General features: G+C 41.1%; 1 protein-coding gene across 2 annotated transcripts in view; it reads right to left on the bottom strand.

Moving 5' to 3' along the window:
- Positions 1-23697, bottom strand: part of EGFLAM (EGF like, fibronectin type III and laminin G domains) — a 563129-nt gene that overhangs the window by 260339 nt on the left and 279093 nt on the right. For both annotated transcript variants that reach the window (XM_069221264.1, XM_069221268.1), the window contains exon 7: positions 11044-11210. In XM_069221264.1, coding sequence (XP_069077365.1) covers positions 11044-11210 — 167 coding nt within the window. The remainder of the gene's footprint in view (positions 1-11043; positions 11211-23697) is intronic.

Here is a 23697-nt window from a genome sequence, read left to right as displayed (position 1 = left end):
TCTATCTATCTATCTATCTATCTATCTATCTATCTATCTATCTATCTATCTATCTATCTATCTATCTATCTATCTATCTATCTATCTATCTATCAAGCTACCTAACTACCTCCCTCCCTACTCAACCCTCAAAGCAGTGAGGGGTGTCTTGGTGCTACAGAATAAGAGAAACATTGAGAAGATTGCAGACTCTCTAACTCAGGGGTCTCCAACCTTTTATGTAATAGGAGCTACTGATCATCAATGGAAATCATCCAGAGCTATTAATATTACTAGTGTTCCATTAGTGAAAACATAGATAAGATCAGTTTAGTGGCCACCTCATACAAGACACCTCAGTGCACCATGCAGGTTTGCCAGCAGTATTGTACGTAGATTGTATTAATTAAGAGTACCATAGCTGTAATGCCCCTGGCACCAAGATAATGAAACAAGTAATAAGTCTTCCCAACACAGCACAAGTTATCACTCTAATTTCAGCTTTAAGGGTTTTGGGTTCTGAAAATACATTTATTAGAGTCTCAAATTCGTTTGTTAAAATGTTGGCATACATATATTACTTTCACCAATTAAAATCATGTATTTTAGTAGACTCAGAGGGACACTGGAGAGCTACTTGCAGGTAGCTGGAGAGTTACCAGTAGCTCACGAGCTACTCGTTGGAGAAGCCTGCTCTAACCATGGTGGTAAAACAAACAGTTTTTTAAGGGTTTCCTAAACCTAACCAGAGAATGTAATGGCGAAGGGGGCTAATATTCTGGAGCTCTTGCCTGCGTTACCTTAAGGGTTTGCTTCCCTTTTTGGTGGATATAATAGTCAGGATGGTAAAAAGGGTAGCTGATGCAGAACATTGTCTGTTGTCAGAGAAGTACATAGCAAACTGCAAGGCCAAATGGCTGGGTTGAGCAAAGTAGTAAATCCCAGGCATGATACAGAGGGCTTTGAAACCCACTGTATACTTGACAGGAAGACAGGATTTTAAACTTGCTTGCTATAGACTTGAAATTAGAAACAGTCATTGGCAATGCCAATAGATATGGCTTTAAAGGAATGTTGCATGGTAATGTGAAGCATTATAAGTGGATAGTATTGGACTATATATGTATTTGTGTAAAGCAAAGAACTGTAGATTGATATTGGTGTAAGTTAAAAGATCAAGTGACAGTTGCACTGTCAAGCCATAGCTAAAAATCCATGTAGGTTAATGACTGCCCTCCTGCCAACTGTGCTGCTGCCAGAGAAAAACACCATAAATTGTCTCGACACTGTAATAGCATTACAATGTTGTGTGTGACTCAGAAAAGTTCAAGCTGAAGCAGATGGATAAATAAACAAATAATTACAGCTGTGTGGGGGGCAAGCACTTTTTTGTAGAAGTGCACAAGTTCTGCCCATTGAAAACGTGTAGTCCTTGCTCCCAACATGTGGGTGGAGCCAAAGCCCTTCTTCTGGTGATACTCACATAATTGTCTGGTAACAGTTGCGCTGTCAAGACAGACAATTAAAAAGAACATTGCAGTTGCATTTGTATGTATTTTAGACAAAGGAATGCATAGAGTTGATAAACCATTGCTCATGATGATTTTGTGACCCATTTACAGAAAAGGAAACATTCACCAGAGAGAACATAGGTGAAAGAAACAGCTACTGAGTACAGAAGACACATGGGCGCCCAGCGTCGGGTTTGTATCAATTGTAGAACCTCTCACAGCCTAACACATGGCTTTGATGAGTTCTCTTCTTAATGGTACCACATCTACCACACCGTTTTTATTTTTAAGGATGATCTAATTAACTTTTTGCCATATACTGTTCTGTTGCTGTGCATTCTGTGTATATCATATTCTTCCTGTTGTATCGCCTCCATTTCGAAAATAGTATTCACATAGCTTCTCCTGGGTAGTTTTGAATAGGCTCTTAATAGAACTTAAAAGGAACTAAACAAGTTATTTGGAGATAGGACTGTCTGATCTAGAATCCTCTGACTGATTACCAAGGTAATATGAATATACCGTCCCATCTTTTTGAAAGCCTTAATCAAGATGGATGTTCTACTTTTGTTAATTTTCTAGAATATTTAATGAAGGATGATCTGAGATATTTTGGGATGTTCTGTGGCAGGAGCTCAGGAAAGGAATAGACCCTTCAAACAGACCTACAAGTGACCTGCAAGTTCATAGCTGCTGTAAAGAGTTTTTTAACCTGGGACAAGGTGACATTTATCCACTCACCTACCTTGACAATGGGGTTCTGTTTGTAGGTGACATCGTAGGCTATGGAATAGTCTAATAGTGGCCTAGTGTTTCCTACTGAAAAGCACCTCTTTAGGAGGCAAAGAAAGAATTTTTGCTACCTTCAGCTTTGGCACTGTCTAACCTTTATGAGATGACGTAAGTGCCAGAGGTGGTTACAAAACCTTGTAAGGGGTGGAGGTGGGTCGGATAAAAAGGGAGATAATATGGGATAAGGTGTAGAAAGTGATTTGCAAACGCAAAGTCTGTAACTTTGGTCACAGTATACATAAGCCATTCGGAAAAGTGTTTTGACTCACAAAATGGCTTTTGTGACCCATTATGGCTCACAAATAGGAGGGGGCCTCAAAGGGGTAGAACCATCCTAGATGTAAGTCTCAATACCATGTATAAATGGTTTGTAACCTCATTAGTGTTTGAAACCCATAGAAAGGTGGCTGACGCCCGACTTGATTTTGTAACTAGCTTAACGGGGTTTGCAAGGTGCCCCCCTGCCTCAAACTTTAATGAGGCAGGAAGTTTTGCAAACCCTACACGAAGGAGAAAAGCAGAGATAACACTGCAATCACTGTGTAAACTGCTCCTGGTATTTGCAAGCTGAGCTTAATAAATTATTTCCAAAGTTAGGCCAAAAACAAATGTGAAAGCAAATATACTGACTGTCGAAAACAAAGGCGGCCATTTGTATAGTTCATTTTAAGCCAACGATACCACATAAGGATGGACTCCATGGAGGAACCCAATATGGATATTAGCCTCAACGAGCCAGTTACATTTTTTGTATATGAAAGCTTGGCAGTCAGGTAGTGAATTAAAGAGTCCACTTCTATTTTTCTGAGTTTAAATACATGCACCATTGGCTGGAACACTCATGGGTTAAAGGAGTCCTCACTAGAGATCTGCAGATCACAGAACTTAATTTTAATGTGTCCTTTAACCCACCGATGACTGTAAAAAATTAAAAGAATGCATAAGGGTGGTAGTAACATCTGTCATGTGATTCCAGTAAATGGTCCAGTACCCTTCTGAGTAGTCAATACACATCTGTTTGGTGGATTCTAGCTCGATGCTCGTTGGAGGACCTTCCCTCTGGTAGAACTCTTGGTGTGTCTGAACAGTCAAAGTGCTGCTGAGCATGCAGCATCCAAAAGCATCTCTGAGTGCAGATTCAGCTCTGAACGTTCAGTGTTTCACTCTAGAAAAGAAGCCTCAGGCCACACATGGCTGGCAAGGGGCATCGGTCGAAGAAGTTTAAAAACAGTGGTCCTGTGTCACACATTCAGCAGCTCGATCAACAGGCCTATGATATGCAGTATTGCGGGCTGGATTAAGAGCTAGTTTCTTTTTAAGGGTCAAAGATAAATAATTTTAAGCTGCACATCTGATACCCGAATAAAGTAGTAAACAACACATAGAAAGTAGTTAGTGCAATGTAAAATTAAGACACATGGCTATATTACTGCTGTGGTAGAGCCCTCAAAAGCACCGTGTAAAGTGCGATGTTGCTGCAAGCCACACTATCTAACATTATGCACAACTCTTATTTTGCTACTTCGAGCTAGAACCGGTCTTGGAAAAATTGCAACGTCAATGTTAACAGCTGGGTAGAAACATTGTAGTTGATTAATTTTGGGCTTCATACACTTTTAGGGCCACCTCAGAGAGCTTTTGGTTCAGAAACAGTCAAGGAGAGTAGTCATAAGATCCAGTGCGATGCCCAATCACATTAGTGAATTTGTTTGTGTGAACTTGGTGTATGTGTACCATGGATTGATGGAAACGTCTTGAAGTGAGTGATCTGGCCACCTGGCACCTGCCATTTGTAGTGACTGTTGGCCTCAGCCACCTCAAGGCGAGGACCCGTGCTGAACGTGATGGCTAATTGTAACCAGTGGTATGAAAGTGGTGTAAGTGCACTTAGGGTTTTCGAGGGAGTGGGCATAGTCTATGTAGCCAAACAACTGGGAGAGAAAGTAGCTCCTCCAAGGTTCAGAGAAGTGAGGTATAAGCATATGCCAGGGGCAGAAATAGGAAAGCCCTTATGTAGAATGAGGGCTCCTATCTAAAGTCTGCTGCGGTTCCCACCTCGACCGCCTGCGCACCTCACACACTTCCACATATATGTACAATGGCTATAAACCCACTCAACTAGAAGGGAATAGATAGGCTCGAAGACTGGAGAAACGATCTGTTTGCCTGCCTTTAGTTAGCAGGGCCAGGAAGTTCCTCAACTCTGCACCGGATATTGACAGCATTGACAGCGTTTTCCCACTCATCATGCTTTTTTTACTGCTCAACACGTCCACCAGGTGCTGTACAGCTAGAGAAGATCCGAAAGACAGGGGCCTAGCTCCAGGGGGTGTTTGGGGGTGTTACCCCCTCCCCCCCTCTAAAACATGTATTTTCCGGTAATTAGTTGGGTGCATGTGATTTCAGTCGGCTTTGGTGCGGTGTCTGTCGGATTTTTACATACACAGAGACAAAAACACACACCCTCTCCCCTCTCTGTTTTGAAAGTCGTCAACACCTGCGGGTAGAAAAACACCTTGAGAGCCTTACTTAACTTGATAACTGAATAATGGTACTGACAGATCTCAGCTGCATCTCTGTAAAAAAATTTCAGTTTGGCAAATGCAGCTCTGGAGACAACCAGCAATAATTCAATATTGTTGCAACGTAAGCCCAATTATTTCTGGTGTATCTAGTGCTCGGGGCTATTCACATCACTTCACCTTTTTATTATTGCCAGCCTGCCCCATCTCTAAATTGTAATCCCGACTACACTTCTATCCCAACATAAACCTTCTGCCTACTGTAATCTCCTCTCCTGAGTCCTTTGCCTCGTCCCTCCACAGAGTGCTCTCAGCAGTCAACATGCTCCATCACTGCTCTATAACAGCACTCCATAGCTTTCTAACTAGGTTTGTGGTCTATTATTTACGTGCATACATATATAAATACAAACGTTAACATATTTATAACTTTACTGTTACTGACATTGCATATTGCAACTAAAACTCATTTCCTGTTTATAATCGTAATTTATTTTATTGCCTCAAGCCCCCTGCATTTCCTATTCGAATCTTTAGATGTATTTCTGCTTTCTAACCATTGCAAACCTAATTGTACAGTCTCACCAATTAAAACTGGGCTACAGATACTCTAGCTGTCTTATAAGCCTCATCAAATCACAAAAACCCATAAGTAAAAAATACATGCATATATACATTTATAGATCGGCTTAGATTCAGCCCTCTTCATTCGTTGTCTACTCAATTGCAATTAACATTTTGCTTCAATTCACCACGGCCAACAGACATTGGCTTTCTTGCACTCTGATTGACTTAATTTTGCCTGACCACATGTGCAAAGCCGCTTAAAAGAAGTGCTCTTCAGAGTCAGGGCTGGTGTGGCAACATTTTACTTTGTCAAAGCTTTTTTTCCCATTCATATTCCTTTTTAGGGGCGAGCGCAAGGCAGTCCGTCCCTCTTCTAATCTCTCTTTAGGGAGATTTTAACCACATGTTACGCCATTCACTTTCATTGGTTCGTGGGTCTGCCTTTTAAAATCCGCTTGTTTTCATTTGTGAAAGGCATGCATACGTTATGCCATTTCCGGTGTTTAGCCCTCCTCAAGAGCACCGGTAAACTACTGGAAACATACGAGGCTCCATGTTTTCCGTAAGGTTTCTGGACTACTTTTTCTCTTTATTTCGCAGTGCGATTGCGCTCATTTTAAAACATTTTTTTATTTAATGTGGCAAGAAACGTCCGGTTAGGAGTTTACAAAGCTAATAGCTCTAACTGGACGTAATGCGAGATCCGTTGCATTGCAAATGCTTGTTTATTTTTCAATTATCTGGGTTTAAAGTATGGAAGTCATTACAGCCCTGGCAGTCTCGGTTGCGGTCTGACCACTTTGGCAGTGGTCAGACCACCACATTACGAACATGGTGTTTGTGCCACGGTCGGACCCCCACCACCACCAGGTTACCTCCACAGGAGGGACTGGCGGTCCTAATCTGCCAGGGCAGCACTGCAAGCAGTGCCGCCCTGGGGATTACGACCCCCCTCTCCACCAGCTTTTACACGGCGGTAGCACCACCATGTAAAGGCTGACGGAGACGGGGTGCAGGGGCCTCCCATGGCCAGCCCCGTTGCGTTGTTGACTGTCTGCGAATTTACTGCAGTGAAAATACAACAGAGATTTAACAGTTACAATGCAGCATATGGGTTTAGTAGAATAGAGAGAGCGAGAGAGAGAGAGAGAGAAGCTAGGCAGAAAAGAAGTTTGTGCTTAGAACTGACACTCATTTGCTATCCCTACATGCCCAGAATCTTGAGGATATTGAAAAACAAAAGACATTTGTATATGCGAAAGGTTGACTCAGATTATAGCTACAAACACAAACTGAGGACTTGTTGCTTGTAGCTTTGATTTTCCTGCCAAGCCCCAGATATGGTATTGGAGAGATGTACAGAGACACTGTAGGATGGGCTTTATTCCATTCCTTTCACCTTTAAAGTATACAGACACCTCTAGGTCTCCTGATTTGCAATCACATAGGATACATCTTCTTTCAAAAAAGTAAAATAATCTTTGGACCGTGTTGTACATAAGTGTCCAAACTCTACATTCAAGTGAGAGCCCTGAAGGGTCTGGGTGTGCAGCAATCAAATAGATGCCATGCAGCAAGTTAACTCATGGTGTGGGTGACGTTTCAGGATACTAGGCGTGCCACTTATCCACTTACAACTCCACAGAATTATTTATCCCTGGAAAGCCCTGCATACAAAGCTAACATACTATAATATATCTGGTGGACCTGCAAACAGTACTAGATGAAGACAGGGTACAACTTTACCTCTTGATGGGTTTACTGGCAGGGATTAAAAGAGGAATGAAAAGAAGAGTGTGGGGAAAACCCTCGGGATAAGTGGATATTAATAAAGAAGATTTGGGAAGATTCTCGCTGCTGAGGCAGATAAGTGGAGATGAATTCCAAATAGTGCAAATGATGGATAGTTGTAGGATTGAAGGGTGATGAGGAATGCTTCCAGGAGTGCACCTGGGCAGGACTGTTTAGGCAACAAAGATGTTTTCAGGTTTTGCATTCCCCCTGTGTGTAATTTCCACTGGAAGCAGAAGTCAGAAAGTTAATGAGAAAATTGGAAGGAGAAAAATTAACAGTGCTATGCATGCTCGAATAGCCATGTTTTTAAATGCTTTCTGAATCATATGAAATAAGTTTCATGTTATAGATGATCTGGAAGGGAGTTCCGTAGCACAGACGCTTGGGCAGAGAAGCTACAGCCTCCCAAACATTTCTTTCTGTACCAAGTAATAACTAAGTTGTTAGAGTCTGATGATTTTAGGAGCTGGAGTATATTTCCCAAGTCTTCTAGCCATAAAACATGGCTCCATGCCGTTCAAAGATTTGGAACTCATACAGCAGATCTTAAGCTGAATCCTTTGTCTGACGTACAACCAATGAAGTTGCTTCAAGACTGATGTCACATGAGTATTGCACAAGGTTTAAAAATCAAACACGCTGCCTCATTTTCAACAACCTGAAGTCAGTGAATGGCATTGTTAGGGAGACCTAAGTAAACGGCATGAGAATAATCAAGTCTTGAAGTGATGATTGCATAATGATAATTTTTAATTCATCCATAGAATCTTTAACAGAGGTAAGCAATTAGATGCCACAACTCTGATCTGAGGTTTCATTGAAAAGTAACCATCCACAATGACCCCCAGACTTTTAAATGCAGTTTTTTAGTACCGGAACAGCTCCCATTTCCAAAGGCCAGTAAAGATCATACCATATGTCAACTCTATTGTTAAGAATTTCTAATTCTGGCTTGTTGGCATTAAGTTGGTTATTGTCCAGTTCTAGATGAAACACAGAATATTTTGGCATTTAGAGTGAGCAGCCAATAAGCCATCGAAACGGAGAAGCAATTGCAAACCATATGCATAACTATATAATGTACAGCCTCTGGCAGTTAGCTTTCTCACTAGGGGTCCGATGTGGATGTTAAACAGGCGCGGTGACAAAGAACATCCTTGGGACATGCTCTAGTTAATAGGAAGACATCTGCTATGAGTGGTTTGAGCTGTACTACTTTGACTCACCCAATAAGAAGTGTCCTCCAATTTAGTTCTTTATCTTGGAACCCAGAAGCCTTCATGTGTGGTCCACCAAATCAAAAGCTGTGAGAGATCCAAAGCACTAATTCAAGTCAATCCTGCGTCCCCATTTAACTTTGGATCATTCACCACCAACAGATCCAGTGTGGCCGGGATGGGAGCGAGCCTGCAGTGGCTCCAGAGCGTTTGATATCTGCAGATATTTACAAATTTCACGGGCAACATGAGCTTCAATAATCTTTGCCGGATAAGGAAGCAATGATTAGAAGAATGAGCGCCCTGTTTTTTCTGCAAATATATAATCACAGCCCTGTTAAGTGTTTGGGTACGAGGCCTTGAACCAAAAACTGATTCAGAAGATTCATTAACAGAATTGTACTAGTCATAGATAGATCTCCCATAACTGCTGGAAGGCACGGGCCCAGTGGTGAGCCAGATTTGTTTTTACCATTCATTTTATGTGGGTTTTGTATCTAATTGAGTAAATGTGGAGAAATGATGGGGATTCAAAAACACCTCTGAGTGTGCTCCACCATTATCCCTTTCAGTGATGCTCTCCTTAATTACTTTTATTTTGTTATTTAAATGGTTGCAAAGTTCTCGAGATGGGTTGATGTAACTTGTCAGTCTCTTAGAGAAGGAGAGTTCATTCATTATCTTGAATGCTTGTTTTTGTTTGTTATAAGATTCCAGGATGTTCATTTCCATCTCTCACCACCACACCAGTGATCACACACAACAGGACATGACATCCAGTGGTAGAAATGGGGAGATGAGAATGTTAAGGAAGAAAACAGAGACACAGAACTCAACACTACCTTGTCACTTCCCAGGTCAAGGAAAGTTGTAGACTATTACCAGCCTATGCTTTGACAGGGTACTGTTAAACCCTGAAAGTACAAGCTGTTTCACTATAAGCTTTTTTGCGAAAGATGAATATAGTTTGTACTTAATTGCTGAAAATTATAAAGTACGTGCATGAATATTCATATACAAATGAAATGTCTTTCACTTTCAGTCCTGTTCGGCCACAGGTATTTTTGGCATACAATCCCAGTTTTAGAGTTCAAAGAAGTCTGAAAAACGCAACGAGTACTCATCAGTGGCAGAGAGATCTGATACGCTGGGCAAAAGCAGAAGCACATACACTGCAATCACTTCAAGACAGAGGGGTCCAAATCAAGGGCATAGAAACATGGGACTCTTTTGTTACTAACTTGGAAAGCAAAGACGACACGCGCCCCCCTTGAGCAATTGGCTCGACAAAACAATAGGACAATGCTGACAGGGAACACACGTAAATGGAAGCACTGTTCACACACTCCAGGAAATGCAGCAATGAATAAACACATCAGTGAACAGCCGAAACGACAGTGGTATGAAGATGGCGGGACGCAGTGGGAGACAAGGCGCAAATACATCAGGTCAAATCAAGCCCAAATTGAAAACATGTCGCGATAGATCGTCGGGGGTAGGTCCTTCCTTCCTTCTTCCTCCCCTCTCTCCCCCCTCCTCCCCTCACGGCCAACTGACCACCTGTGCGCCCCTTGCGCTCGAACTAGACTGGGACACACACAGCACGCTCCCCCTCCTCCTGACGAGGGGCACCTATAACAGGATGCGCGGACGCCCCCCTAGCGGCTCCCCCGATCATGATCTCTTCTCTCCTTTCATTTTTCTTCCTCTACAATTTCTCTTTTAATGTTTCTAAATAATTTCAGTTGAATGTACAAGTAGCAATCACACTGCCGTGTGTGCAAAAGATATGTGAGTGTATTCAGATCCGGAACACATAATAAGTATGTTACTGTTTATATCTGGATGCACAACTGTATTTTCCTAATGACTGTAACAATAAAATAGATTTTAAAAAAATATATATATATGAAAAATAGCATACAATTTGTGTGCAAATCACACATGACTTCAGAATACTTTTCTGGGAATCAAAATATCCAAAATGTAATCCTTTGGGAACTAGAGGCCTTGACGCTTGAAAATCAAAATCTGTGGAGTGGTTTCAGGCTGTAGCACAATCTGCCTAGTAGGAATGGCAAGCACCATTTGAAAAGATATACCTGCAAATCCAAGATGGCCTTGGTCTCTCTCTACATATGGAAAATCTGTGCCATACTGGGAATTCACCGTCGCTTTCCCAACGCATGCCCACCTTCAACCAGAGCTCACACTCCTTAATGATTGCATACCTTTCATTAGTAGGAATGGTTTCAAGGGACTGCTTCCTCGCACAAAACCCTGACATGAAGATGTGTCACTTCCAACCTTGCATCCTGACAGCATTTTCCTAATAGATTCAAGAAGTAGTAACTATCTAGACCATAAGGCATTCCCTTTTTGTGTTTGGACTTCCTTAATTTAAATACATTTCACCCCATTCCCTTCCCAGCACTACTTTCCTTGTAAAGTTTAGTGGCAATAAGCCATGTGCATCTTGGTTCAAAACATCCTTCTACAGGAGGAGATATAACATATTTATTTTTCTTATACAGCAAGTGTGTCAATTTTGTGGCATATTGTATGAAAATAAAATAGAATGGTGGATACCCTTATTGCATTATTGAGTTACGTTTTACTGTGATTATCGTTTATGAATGTAATATGTATAAATCTACTTACTGAAGGTCTTCACCACCTCACTTGGTTCACTGAGCAGACTGGCTCCAAATGAATTCACAGCTTTCACCGCAAACTGGTATTTTGTATCCTGTATAAGTCCCTTAAGGACCATGGAATCCATCTGGATTTGTTCTTTAATGACTGTCCAGTTACTGTCAAGTTCTGGTCTACATTGAAACAAAACAGAGTACAAAATAAAGCAAACAGGACATACTCCAGTTGAGTTTCAGTTATAAGAACTATCAAAGCAACACATGTAAATTTTCTTCCTACTGCTATTACATAATTTTATAAGGATTTCATAAAAATTCAATAAACAATTTCTTTTAAGCACATCTGCTAGTTTCAGCTAGAATGTAGTTGAATGTATTTCATCTTGGATTGCATGCCTTGTTGCTGCAAAGGGGATATCAAGGGTATCACCAAAATAATGAATTAGGAGATGTTCAATAATTTCCTCCCAGTGGTTAATTGTTACCCTATGTGACATAAATACATAATTTATTATTCATTCCCCCGCTATCCGAATTAGCTTTACAGTAGCCATTTTAAAAAATGGCAGTGAGAAGGCGGTATTAAAAGACATAGCAAAGTTTCATCTCCTTCCTTCGAGCAAAATCAACCCCTATTGCAAATCAAAATTTTCTGCATGCTAAGTATTAATTTCTAAAGATATTTGGTTCATTTTGGTTTATGAAAAATGCAGGGATAGCATTTTTGTTAGCTAGCAGTTGGTCCAGGGATAAATCTTGTTCTAATTAAAAAAGAAAAGTGCATAAGATAGTAAGACCATTTTCCGATCTATAGCTGTCACTCAAACTTAAAATCTAGCATAAATCAAAAATGTTAAAACATGCTAACATGTAATAGGGTTCTTGAACCCTAACTCACATCCACCAGCAGTAACCCATCCCATGTTACTTAAGAGCCTGATTTAGATTTCGGTGGAGGGGTTACTCCATCAGAAACATGACAGATATCCCATCCACCGTATTACGATCCCCACAAGCTATAATGGGATTGTAATATGGCAGACGTGCTATCCGCCACGTTTGTGATGGAGTATTCCCTTCTGCTAGGATCTAAATCAGGCCTTTAGGTTCACATTACCCTCTACTCAACTCAAACATTATCAGGAAGCCGCTTGTAGTGGGGAAAGAAGGAAAAAACACATTCTAGAGGATATCACTGTGCCCTACCCTCCACTGTATGCCTTATAATCCATCTTTTGCTTTATACTGCTGCCAAACACTGGCCAGACATAGGGCCTTTTGGGTATCATACCATACATCTCCTGCCACTGTAGGTTTCTGTTTGTGAGGAGTAGGGTGATCTGCCTGACAGAGCCAGTGCCACAAAACGTGTGGCATATCTGAGTTTGCCTTAGATGCACAAAACCATTATTGCAAAAAATAAATCAGGTGGTTTCCAAATATTGATGTAAACCTGCAAGAGTTAATTTTTAAGTTGAGTCTATGAGAACATGCGCTCTCACTTGCTAAACTCTTGTAGTCAGTAATGGGCTTGGAACCCACCCATAGCTTACCATTCGCTGGCATGATTGCCTCTCTTCTTTGATGCCTTCTCCTTAGGTAGAGTTTGTCATGTGTCACTTTGTTTGCTTGGTCTGGCGTACGGACTAAGTACAGATTAATTAGCTTTTGATTAGTGATCCTCCGCTGGCCGTCTACTGTTCATACTGGAATTTGGGTACTATTTCTGAGCTGCGAGTGATCAACATTGGCCACGTCATAGCTCTTTTGTTTTAAATAATCCCTCACCCCTCCCTGCCTGTTTCATCTTATCCCGTTCTTGGTCTACTCCCCTCCCACCTGCCCAGTCTCTTCAATGTCGATTGAATTTGCCGCTTCATATTGCTTTTTAAAATCATCCACCACCACCCGATTTTCAAAGCCAGCAAGCTCGTCCATGCCAATCCGTGGTTTTCAAGTGTGCCCCCCCCCCCCAACTGGGGTGTGTGGCGCTGATCCTTAAAAGTGAAGGGTTTTAACAACCACAAGCCTTTCTGAGGACTGGCTTTAGATGCCCAGATTTTGTGAGCTTCGCTGCTCATTACAAGCAACAGCATCCCAGGGACACTTGCGGCACATACTGCACATGCATTGAAGCAGGCTTAAGTGTATGAAGCGCCATTTGTTAGCCCGCGGCCCAGCGGATGTTAAAAATCACCAAGTGAAAGACACATGAAGCCATGGCACATCCCATCACAAGCCATAAAAGTAGCAACTGGGTGCTATACATCCACACTGCCAACTGCCAGCTACAGGTTTGTTGTCTGCAAGCTGCAGTAGACCCCACCCCGCCACAATTCCTCCGTCCCTTATTCCCTCCCTCCGTCTAGATAGGAATGTGGGTTAGATGTTCCCAGCCGCTTCCGTTCCATGCATAAATAACCACAAGCATTTGATATTTCTGAATTTATTTAGCACAGTGCCCCCTCCACTGGGGTGTGTTACACTGTTCCTTAAAAGTGACTGCACCGAGGATGTTACAACCACATGCCTAAGCACGGGTCGTCAGATGCCCTGATCTTGTGAGCTCCACTGCTATATACAAGGAACAGCAATTTAGGGACAATTAGAGTACATATTGCGTGCACACTGAAGCAGGCTTTAAGTGGATGAAGTAGCCCGGGGCGAGCAGGTGTTAAACAGTGCCAAGTGAAAGACATGAAGCCATGACACAGCCCAGACAGAGGTCGAAGTATGCAGGATCGGGGGGCACTGAACGTGCGCAGACTTTTTTAATTCGTGAAAAACAGTGCCCCTCTTTTTTATGAAAAAACAACCGTCCTGGGAAGGTCAATTCCAATAGTTTAAATGCTTCAGCTGAAGTGTCAGGCAGGGAGTCTCTAGTGCTGTGAAGATGACAGAAACAGACCGCGAAACAAGAAACAGGGCTTCTTGCCAAGGTATCTGTTGCCTAAAAGAAATGTAAATGGTTAATCTGCAAAGGTAAGGGGTGGTTTAAAGCCAGTATTGGCTTTAATTGATGGATTCACAGGAAGCTTCCTGATGACATACGTATTCTTCTTGAGTGATAGTGAAAGGGAATTACCAGCTGAGCTGTGAAATGTGTGTTTTCAAGGGAAAGATATATAAAACAAAATTGTACTATGAACAAATGTGAATCTATATTTTGGAAGCACCTTTTATCTTAAAACTTGAATCTTTTTGTGCATTTTGTAGCATTTTGTAGTAGACTATCTTATCCTGTGTACATGGCTTACATATTTACAGTGCTTTCAGTCACAGGCCAGAACCTCATAGCACTAACTATACACAAATTACTATTCTCCACTTCACCAACCAAGATTCAATTCTGTGGCCCTCTGGTTACACCCACAGATCTCTGCAGTGCATTACGTAACATATTTTATAATGTACAATGTTTCATTTGCCACTGATATGTCAACTTGTATCTGTTTTGCATTTAAGGTGCGTATTATTTTATGTGTAGGTAGCTAAAAGTAAAAGACCAAAACAAAAAAAACAACTTATGGATATTTTGTTTTTTAGCCACACTTCTGACCCCACCCCAATGCTCTGTGATCCCGCCCGCAGTGCAAGCTCACAGTTCCCATGGTTTTCTTAATGCACTTCTACTGCTGGGCCCAGACAATATTTCAAGACCTATTTTAGTTTAAAGGTAAACACTGCAAAGTGACTGTGTCATAAGGCTATAAAAGTGGCACCTGGGCGCTATGCAACCTCAATGTCAACTTCTCGCTACAGTTTATTTTCATCTGCAAGCTGCAGGAGACCCCTCTCTCCACCCAGCAGTACCTCGGTCCCTTATTCCCATCCTCCGTATAGATAGAAATGTGGGTTGGATGGTCACAACCCATCCCTCCCCAAGCATAAATCGCAGCAGGCATTTGCAATCTCTGACTTTACTCAACACAGTGTAAGAATTTTGAAAAATGATCTCCAACTATGTGATAGCAGTTACAAATCAGAATGGAAGTACCCCCGGGGTGAATCTATGTGGTTTGAATTTGTGGATATAGGGTAGAAATTCCCCACAACAGACGTGGGTCTCTGAAAGTGCTCATTTTTTTCTTCCACGATAGGTACATTGGTGCATTTGTGCATGTCAGAAAGGAATTCACAAAAGTATTCAGTATTATTCATATTAGCTGTAAGATAGCCCATGGGTGAGAAATATTGGCTTTGTCAATGCCTGTTTATTTTCTCTTTTCTTTCTTTTCTTTTGAGAATTTGACTCCCTCTTATATTTCCCCGCATAAGCAGTTAGGACACATGCCCAACACAACAAAATACATTAATAAGTCAATATGATACATTTGATAAGAAATAATACGTTCCCACTGAACATGATACAGCATAGTTTAGTTTCTCAGAGGTGAATATTCTTTCAAAAATTTACTGATTAACCCTTCCAAGTCCCTCTTTCCCAACTCATGGTTGCATATTTATGAAGATATGGTAACATGCTGGGATTTAATTTGGGATATTGTTATGGTTAATACTCGAAGTGAAAACAACCGAGTACAAAACAAGAAAAAGCCAGCTCAAAACGTAAATAGTAAACAAAGTAAGAGTAAAATATAATGAAAGTGAATACCATGAAATTAGACATTCCTAAAAACATATCAAATACTACCTATGTCATTCTATCCCAGGGTTGATGCTTCCATGGGGTGAATAAACTACGTTTTTGTTGCTACATGGTTTTAGGGCCCAGAAATGTATTTTTATTTTAAGGAGACTGCTCTAGGTGGTAATACAGTGTTTGTCCAGGAACACAAAAATATCGTCACCTGGGTCCTGCTCCACCCATTACTCCTCTCCTTACCAATCCCACCTAGCATGCCATGCTTGAAGTTCGAGCTTTTCCCTCGGTGTTCTGATCTGACTTCTTAATTCAGAAGGCTTTTGTCTTATTTACTTGGTAACTACCTAAACACTTTTCTGTAAAAGCAGCCCCTACCTTCCATGTGCTTCTGCCTGTTTCGTTGTAAAACATGGTTGTTGAAAAGGCCATGCCAGAAAGGTTCCTACCTAACAAATGGTTAGATAATATATGTTTAAATTAATACACTTATCTTATTATTGTGATGCAGGACCTGGGCATCACTACAATGAATATGCAAAAAATACTTTATCGAAGGCCATCTAATTGTCATTCCTCACTGATGAAGATGACACATCATCAAACAGCTTGGACGATTTATTTAATCTCTAGTGAAGCTAGTGCGGTTGGTAGGCACAAGAAGCTAAGCAGAGTTTTCCTGGTGTCGATGCCTCTTTGGGTGCTATGAAAATGCAAGTCTAGGTTAGCAGAACCAGGCAGTTACAGAAGTGAGATGATATTGGTGAAAACTAAGGCAGTATTCTAATCATTTGCCAAGTCACTTGGATTCATGCAGTACACCATCCTCACCCTCTAGGAACACATAGCCAAAAGCACAAAGATGGCCAGGGACCGTAGTTGAATAAATGGTTCTTTTAATTTTTCCAAAAGACTGTATGATGTTCTTCAAGTTTTTTTTTAAATAGTGTAAATTTAGTGTGAATACTGATCTTTTGCAAGCCTTTTTCTTGCCTTCATGTCTTTAGGTCCACTGCTTCGAGGTACTGCTATGTGCAGCAACTAATGTGTTCCCCGGCTTTTCATCCATTATTTTGCCACATTACTTATTGATTTGTTACTCAGCACACTCCTTGCAATCAGCCTTTTTTGGCACTTCCAAAAAGCTGTCTGGCCCCCTTCAGTGTGGCAGCTAAATGGCGGAATGCCCTGCCTCTCCATCTGAGACTTAACGCTAACCTTGACAGCTTTAGGAAACATTCAGATGCGAGAGCCCAAGAAGTCCCTGAAATGCATGTTACATAATTTCAGTTTGGCAACCAAACATGCCATGGACATAGCGATCCTATTCTATCTCATGAGCTCCTTACTGAAACATGGCTAAATCACTCTTCCTCAACCTTAATGGATATTTTAAGCTCTCCATACCATCATAAGGCTTGATCGCAATCAAAAACTAGGTAGTGGGATTGCATGCATCCATCGAATTACCTTGCAGGTAAAGCCCTTCCAAATGGAGAACCTATCCTCCTATGAATACATAGTTCTCAAAATCTGATTGGCAGGTAGATCTTTGGCTAAACTGCACCTCATTTACCACCCTCCAGGAGGCACCGAGTTATTCATGGAGTAAATATTGGAAACTATCACAGTTCACTTTCTGCTACACCTGAACACGATTTTCTCTGGGCCTTCACTGGAACAAAGTGGATGACATGCATGTTACCACTGTTAAGAACTTTCTCAATGATCATAACTTTGTGCAAGCATGTGGAGGATCAACACGCAACAAAGGAGCGACCCTCAACCTAATTATATCAAAGGCAGGAGCTCTAAGCATTGACTCCATAAACCCATGTGACGGGTCAGTCCATCACTCCCTTATTTTCCACACCACAGCTTGCATACAGAAAACAAGAGGTGAGGGAGTCAAGCTGAGACACTGGACCAGAGATACCAGACACATGAATTAGGATAATATTTCCTTTCTCTGCCAGAGAAACCTTACACCCCCAGAGAAACTAAGAAGCGTAAAATTACTTTACAATCATATGATGGCCAATATCATGGAGGTCATAGTCCCTCTATGCCTCAAAATGTTCAAAAATAAATTAACATAATTGTGGTACAGGCGGTACCTAAATGAAGAAAGGAGAAGATTCAGGTACAAACCTTCCTCACCTCATCGAAAACAGCTTGAAGAACTAAGAAACACCTACAAAAAGTTTGCATGGGATGCCAAAGCAGTATTATTCAGGTCTCAGCTAGGTAAACGTCAGAAACCACCAAAGCAAATTGTTTGAGATTATTAAACAACACACAGGGTTCAACAACAACAGAGCAACCAGCAATTCTTTCTCAGTGAGCTGTGAAGATTTCTCTTCCTTCTTTGGTGAGAAACTAAGGAAAATTAAAACCTCAAAAGCAATCAGCATCGAACAGTTTAAAAATCTGAGTCTAACCTCTCACCATTTGTAAAAGTGAGAGGCCATTAACATGCATCATTTCCACGAAAACCAAGAATGAGGCCACTTGGAGGGAATACAGAACCCCCAGTGAATGTGAAATCCATGAAATCATACTGTCAATGAAACCAACCTCACAGGTCAGTGACTCGATCCCTTCAAAAGTTGTGAAAGATCTAAGCTGTCTCTTCTCCTCTCTCTGGACAAAGACCGTGAACTCCTCCCTAGCACAAGGCATAATCCCAGATTCCCTAAAGACCAGACAAGTAACACCTCTACTGAAAGTACTTAGCACAGACCTGACATATCCAAATAGCTTTCACCTGCTATTTACCATCCTGTTCCTCACAAAGCTGCTGGAAAAATGTGCACATAACTAAATATGACATGACATTGAAAACGTCTGCCTGGTAGACAAGTTCCAGTCCATTTTCAGAACAGGCCACAGCACTGAAACAGCCATCCTACACTTATGGATGATACACTTAAACCCCTGGCCCATAGTGACCTGTGCCTACTGATCCTCCTCTACTTGTCCTCAGCTTTGAACATAGTGTGGTACAACATACTCTTGCAGTTACTAAAACACAGAATGGGAATGTTGGAAACAGTGCTAATTGGGTTCTCCTCTTTTCTCCACAGTTGATTGCAACAAATCAAAATGGGAGACACATTTTCCAACTCTTAAGATACCACAAGGATCCACTATATCCCCCTCTGTGTTTAACCTCTATATGGAATCACTGACAGAGATTCTCAAAGAAGCCAACTTATTGTATCACATGCATGCTGATGACACTCAACTTTACCTAAAGAGCTCCTCCCTAGAGGATATAAAAAGACTCAACAACATAGTTATGAAAACCCAGCTGTCACAAAATCTCCTCAAACTGAATGGTCTGAAAACAGAAATTCTACTTATAACCCGACTGCACAGCTCACTATCAGTTGAAAAATAGTTTAACCACTTAGGTGCCTTCAATTGGAAATCGAGTCAACAAAATCCCTTGGAATAACACTTGAAAAAAACCTCGGCATGTAAGCACACAGCACAGCCACGCAAGGAGCCTTTATCCAAATCAATCTCCTCAAGAGGGTGAAACCGTACATACAGTATAGCACCTCCAAATTTTAGGAAAGCAGTACAGTCCCATCTCATCTCCAGACTGGAATACAGGTGTGCAAACTTAACTGAACTGCCTAAAGCAAGAACAGCACCATTCATGGCCACCCTCAACGCTGCAGCAAAATTGATGACAGTAACAAGATGTTTTGGCCATGTCACTCTCTCTCAAATCTCTCCACTGGCGTCCATTCGAAGCCAGGATCCAGTTGAGATAGCCTGCTTGAAGCACAAAGCCCTCCACCACAATATAGCCTTCTGTCTGGCACAGAAGCTCACAATCTCAGAAGGCAGCTGCTCCCTACAGAGTACTAGCTCCCTTCTGCTAGAATCTCCAAGGTTCAGAAAAAATAAGCCCTACAACCGCACCTTCTCTGAATTGGCTCTAAGAATTTCATACTCTCTCCCACCAGAGACATATTCAAACCCTTATCAAACCCTTCAACCTTGGCCTTCAAGAAAAAAGTCAAACTGATCCTACATAACAGATTCCTACCATAAAGTCTGTTAATTTGGGTTTTTGCTTGAACTGCCTGACACTCGACACTCAGGAAGGACTGATACGGGGAGCCTTTGCACGTCACGATGCTGCTATAATTCATGTTTGTCATCCACTCCCCATATAGGGTCTTGGATATCGTATCCATATGTTTTCTTTGATTATTTCTTCTGTGGTGATAGGTATGGGCTTCACTGTGTACAGCGCTCAGATACCCTTGGATTACATTTGTGCTTTATAAAAATAAATAAGCTAAATTAAAGAACTGGGTAGGTAAGTTTGGGTTTGCGACTCGCAAATTGCGAGTCTGAGCGACTCGCAATTTGCGAGTCGCAAACCCATATGCAGGATGGTGTCCCTGACACCATCTGTGAATCACAAGGGGATCGCAAAGACCCACCTCATTAATATTAATGAGGTGGGTCGCAATTTGCGACCCACTTGCGATTCACTGCACTCACAGGGATGGTTGCCTGCTGGAGACAGCAGGCCACCATGTCTGTGACTGCTTTTTAATAAAGCATTTTTCTTTTTGTATTGCAGCCTGTTTTCCTTAAAGGAAAACGAGTTGCAATACACTCGAGAAAATGAAACTTTTTTGTTTCATTTTTTCAGAGCAATTCACATTTGTAATGGGTTCTAACTGCGAATTGCTTTGCGACCGGGTTTGCTTCCTATTTGCGAGGCGCATTCCCATTTTGCGAGTCAGTAACCAGGTTACGACTCGCAAAATGGGAATGAGCATCGCAATGCGCGATTTGCATGGCGCAAACAGCGACATTCGCTGTTTGCACCATGCAAAATGCTTTGTACATCTGGCCCTGGGTCTTTTTCCATCTAATGCGAATACATGTCCTTCAGTGCTCCAGTATTGCACAAGCTTCTCAGAGCCAAGGTGACCTTGAGTGAATACCATACTTTGCAAAACAAAATACAAATACAAATTTGTGGGATTTCTAAAGCATGCAACCAATCACCCATAGGCATTTAAGCACTGTAAAAGTCTCTTAGTTGATCCATGTTAGTTAGGGTACAACCATGATCTGAGGCTTTTCCAAAGCTTACGTACATTTTTCTCCCTACAGATATAAATGGGTAGCATGTTCCTTAGGAAGGCTACAATGGCAGGGAAAGCACCTTCTCCTGCTTATGTTCATTTTTAAAAAAAGGTAGTCACACTAGGCATCAAAGCGTGCAAAGGCATTTACCAGCTAAACTGATTAGATATTGGCAATAACATGCAGGATGGAAGGGCTTTGAGTACCACTCCTGCAGTGCTTAAATGATATTGGCTTCCCCTGGCAGAGGCACAACCACCAGAGTTAGAGATCACTACCTGCCTGGCAGGAGTCTTTGTGCCTTAAGTGGAGGCACAATGTTTGAAGTGCCTCCTCAACACACAATTTTGTTTTGCAAAAGTAGTCTCCTAAAACTGGAACTTGCTTTTGCAGAATGCAAAAACAATGGCCTCAACATGGAGGGGAGAATTATACTATTTTTCTACTCAGGAGTGTCATGGTGAGGTACCAGGGAAAATGAGTTACAGTCTCCTTTCCCTAAATGGGGTGAGGTCCTCTGGCAGACAGGCTGTCACATCAAGGGTTTCCACCAGTGGAGTCAGCTCACTCTCCACCAGTGATAACCTGGTGGCTTTCCCCTTCTTAATGTGGTGGGATAACTGCGGGGTTGGGGGTTTTATGGCAGATGCATCACTCCATCAACTTTAATTAACCTCCATGTCCTGCCAAGTAAGTCACAATAGGAAATCTTCTGCTAAATTTGAAGGAGTTGAGAACTGTCCATGGTCATTTTTGGGCTACCAAGATAAACTTTTTTATAGTAGTCTGCTCTGTATAAAATACACACTTGTGATGTTTTGTGATAAACTAAAAATGGGCAGAATTTCTTTCAGGCTGTGATGAAAGAATCACTAAACATAGTGCTAACCTAATCATGCAAGTTGAGTTTTAGTAAATTTTTACAACAACATTTGTACATAATTCGAATGCTTTAGTGGGTCTCTCAAGGCTTACAGAAAAAACCTATGCCACCAGAGTGTGGTTTGCATATTGGGGAGCAGAATTTTAAACTTCCCACTCTAAATATTATTACCATTTGAGGTAACTGTTCGACATTCAGATGGTATTGTCTGTAACAAATGTTTGAAAGTTCTAAATGTTAGTGTCCAATTGCATATTTCCTAATGTCTTTTCCGTACATAATGGAAAGTATGTGAACGTCTCAATCGGGTGGGCCAAAGGAAGAACATAGAAGTTTAAAAAACAACACGAATGAGCCCTCTGTAACAACACAGCTCAATTTCTGAGGAGCAGAATTAAAGTTTGGTATGGTCACTTGCTGAGTTCACTGGTTTTAGAATATTTTAAATTGCACTGCCTAGGACACCAACATCACATATCTTTGTTAAAAGGATCCTGTTATCTACAGTATCACAATCTGCACAGAGATCCAGTGGAGACCACTTCACATCCATCATCAAACTGACTTCTTGGTTTGTCAGCGCAGTCTCTACTATTGTTTGTTAGTATCAACAAACTTCTCCTGTCATTTCATGGCTGTCTCCATTAGGTTTCACAAATACAGCAGTTGGGAGATTAGCCATTAGTTTGCCAGACTATCTGGATTGAGTGATGTTTTTTTACCAAAGGGGTTACAATGGCAGTTTTTAAGCTGTCTACTAAAGCCGATACATTCATTATGGCAAGGTCAAAAGACTAGAACACAGCCTTTTAAATATCTTGAAAGAATAAGGTTGAGGTGAGGCCCAGCTGTTAGCTGCACTATCTCCATTTCCTGTGCTGTAAGTAGCTTAAAGACAGCCAGCTGATTCATACAAGACAGCTGGAGGTCAGATAGAGCAGGAAGAGAGGAGAACTTTGTGTCAATAGTGTTATAAATTGTCTCTATCTTGGCATTAAACAAAAACACTGTATTTAGCAGAGAAGCTGGCCCGATGATGCCTGTGTTTTTTCCATCTTATTTTATGTAATGTAGGAAAATAGCTTCAGAGATGTTTTCAGAGAAAATGTTTACTGTAATAAGGCAGTTTTGTTAACCTAAAAATAGACTTATAAACTGTTATGTTTTAGCCAGTAGAGTTTAACCTCAGGGTGTTTATAATCTGTACACCATAATCATGCTGGAGAACACAGCTGTTGTTTGGCTAACTTAATTTCACCAATAAACAAGTTACTGGTGAATGTATGCACTCTATTGTCTGCTGTCTCTTTATCCAAGAGACTTGAGGTGTGATTTAGAGTTTGGCGGACGGATTACTCAGTCATCAACGTGATAGATATCCTGTTCATCGTATTATGATTTCCATAAGATATTATGGGATCCTTATACGGCAGACAGGATATCTGTCATGTTTGTGATGGAGTAATCCCCTGTGCCAAACTCTAATTCACGCCCTTGGGTTTCTGATTGTTACATTTCAATATTCCAACTCTAGTTTACCGTAAGAATTGGATGTAGGAGAAAGGGCTTTAATGCATCAAAATACGACACTTCCTTCTTCAACATATTGGGACAGAATAAACACATTAAAATGTCTTGCTCTTACAAACCACATTTGTATTGATTGTAACTCCTTAAAATCTCACTAGCCCTGTAAATAGTTATTTTGTGACTTTATTGTTTCCTTTACATTTTAAATCTCATCACTGATAAACTTCAGAATTAGGGAGACTATGTTGCATTAAGAAAATTAAAAGGTTCTTACATGTAGCTGTCTTAGAAAGTGACCCCTCTGACTGACACACACACATACACTTTTCTTACAATACAACATAATTTGAAGAAATGACAAAATTCCTCAAAACAGAATGGGGAGTCAGATTGCCAATAAACATGTTTTTCATAATATCTCTTGGAAAAACAGTTTCAACATTATTTTCCTTATTATAAGTGATGTCATGCACTGAAAATCGCATGAGTGTTATTGACTGACCATAAACAAATGTATGGAC

The sequence above is a fragment of the Pleurodeles waltl genome, chromosome 1_1 (genome assembly GCF_031143425.1).
Source record: "Pleurodeles waltl isolate 20211129_DDA chromosome 1_1, aPleWal1.hap1.20221129, whole genome shotgun sequence".
Classification (NCBI taxonomy): domain Eukaryota; kingdom Metazoa; phylum Chordata; class Amphibia; order Caudata; family Salamandridae; genus Pleurodeles; species Pleurodeles waltl.
This window is presented reverse-complemented; position numbering and strand designations above follow the sequence as displayed.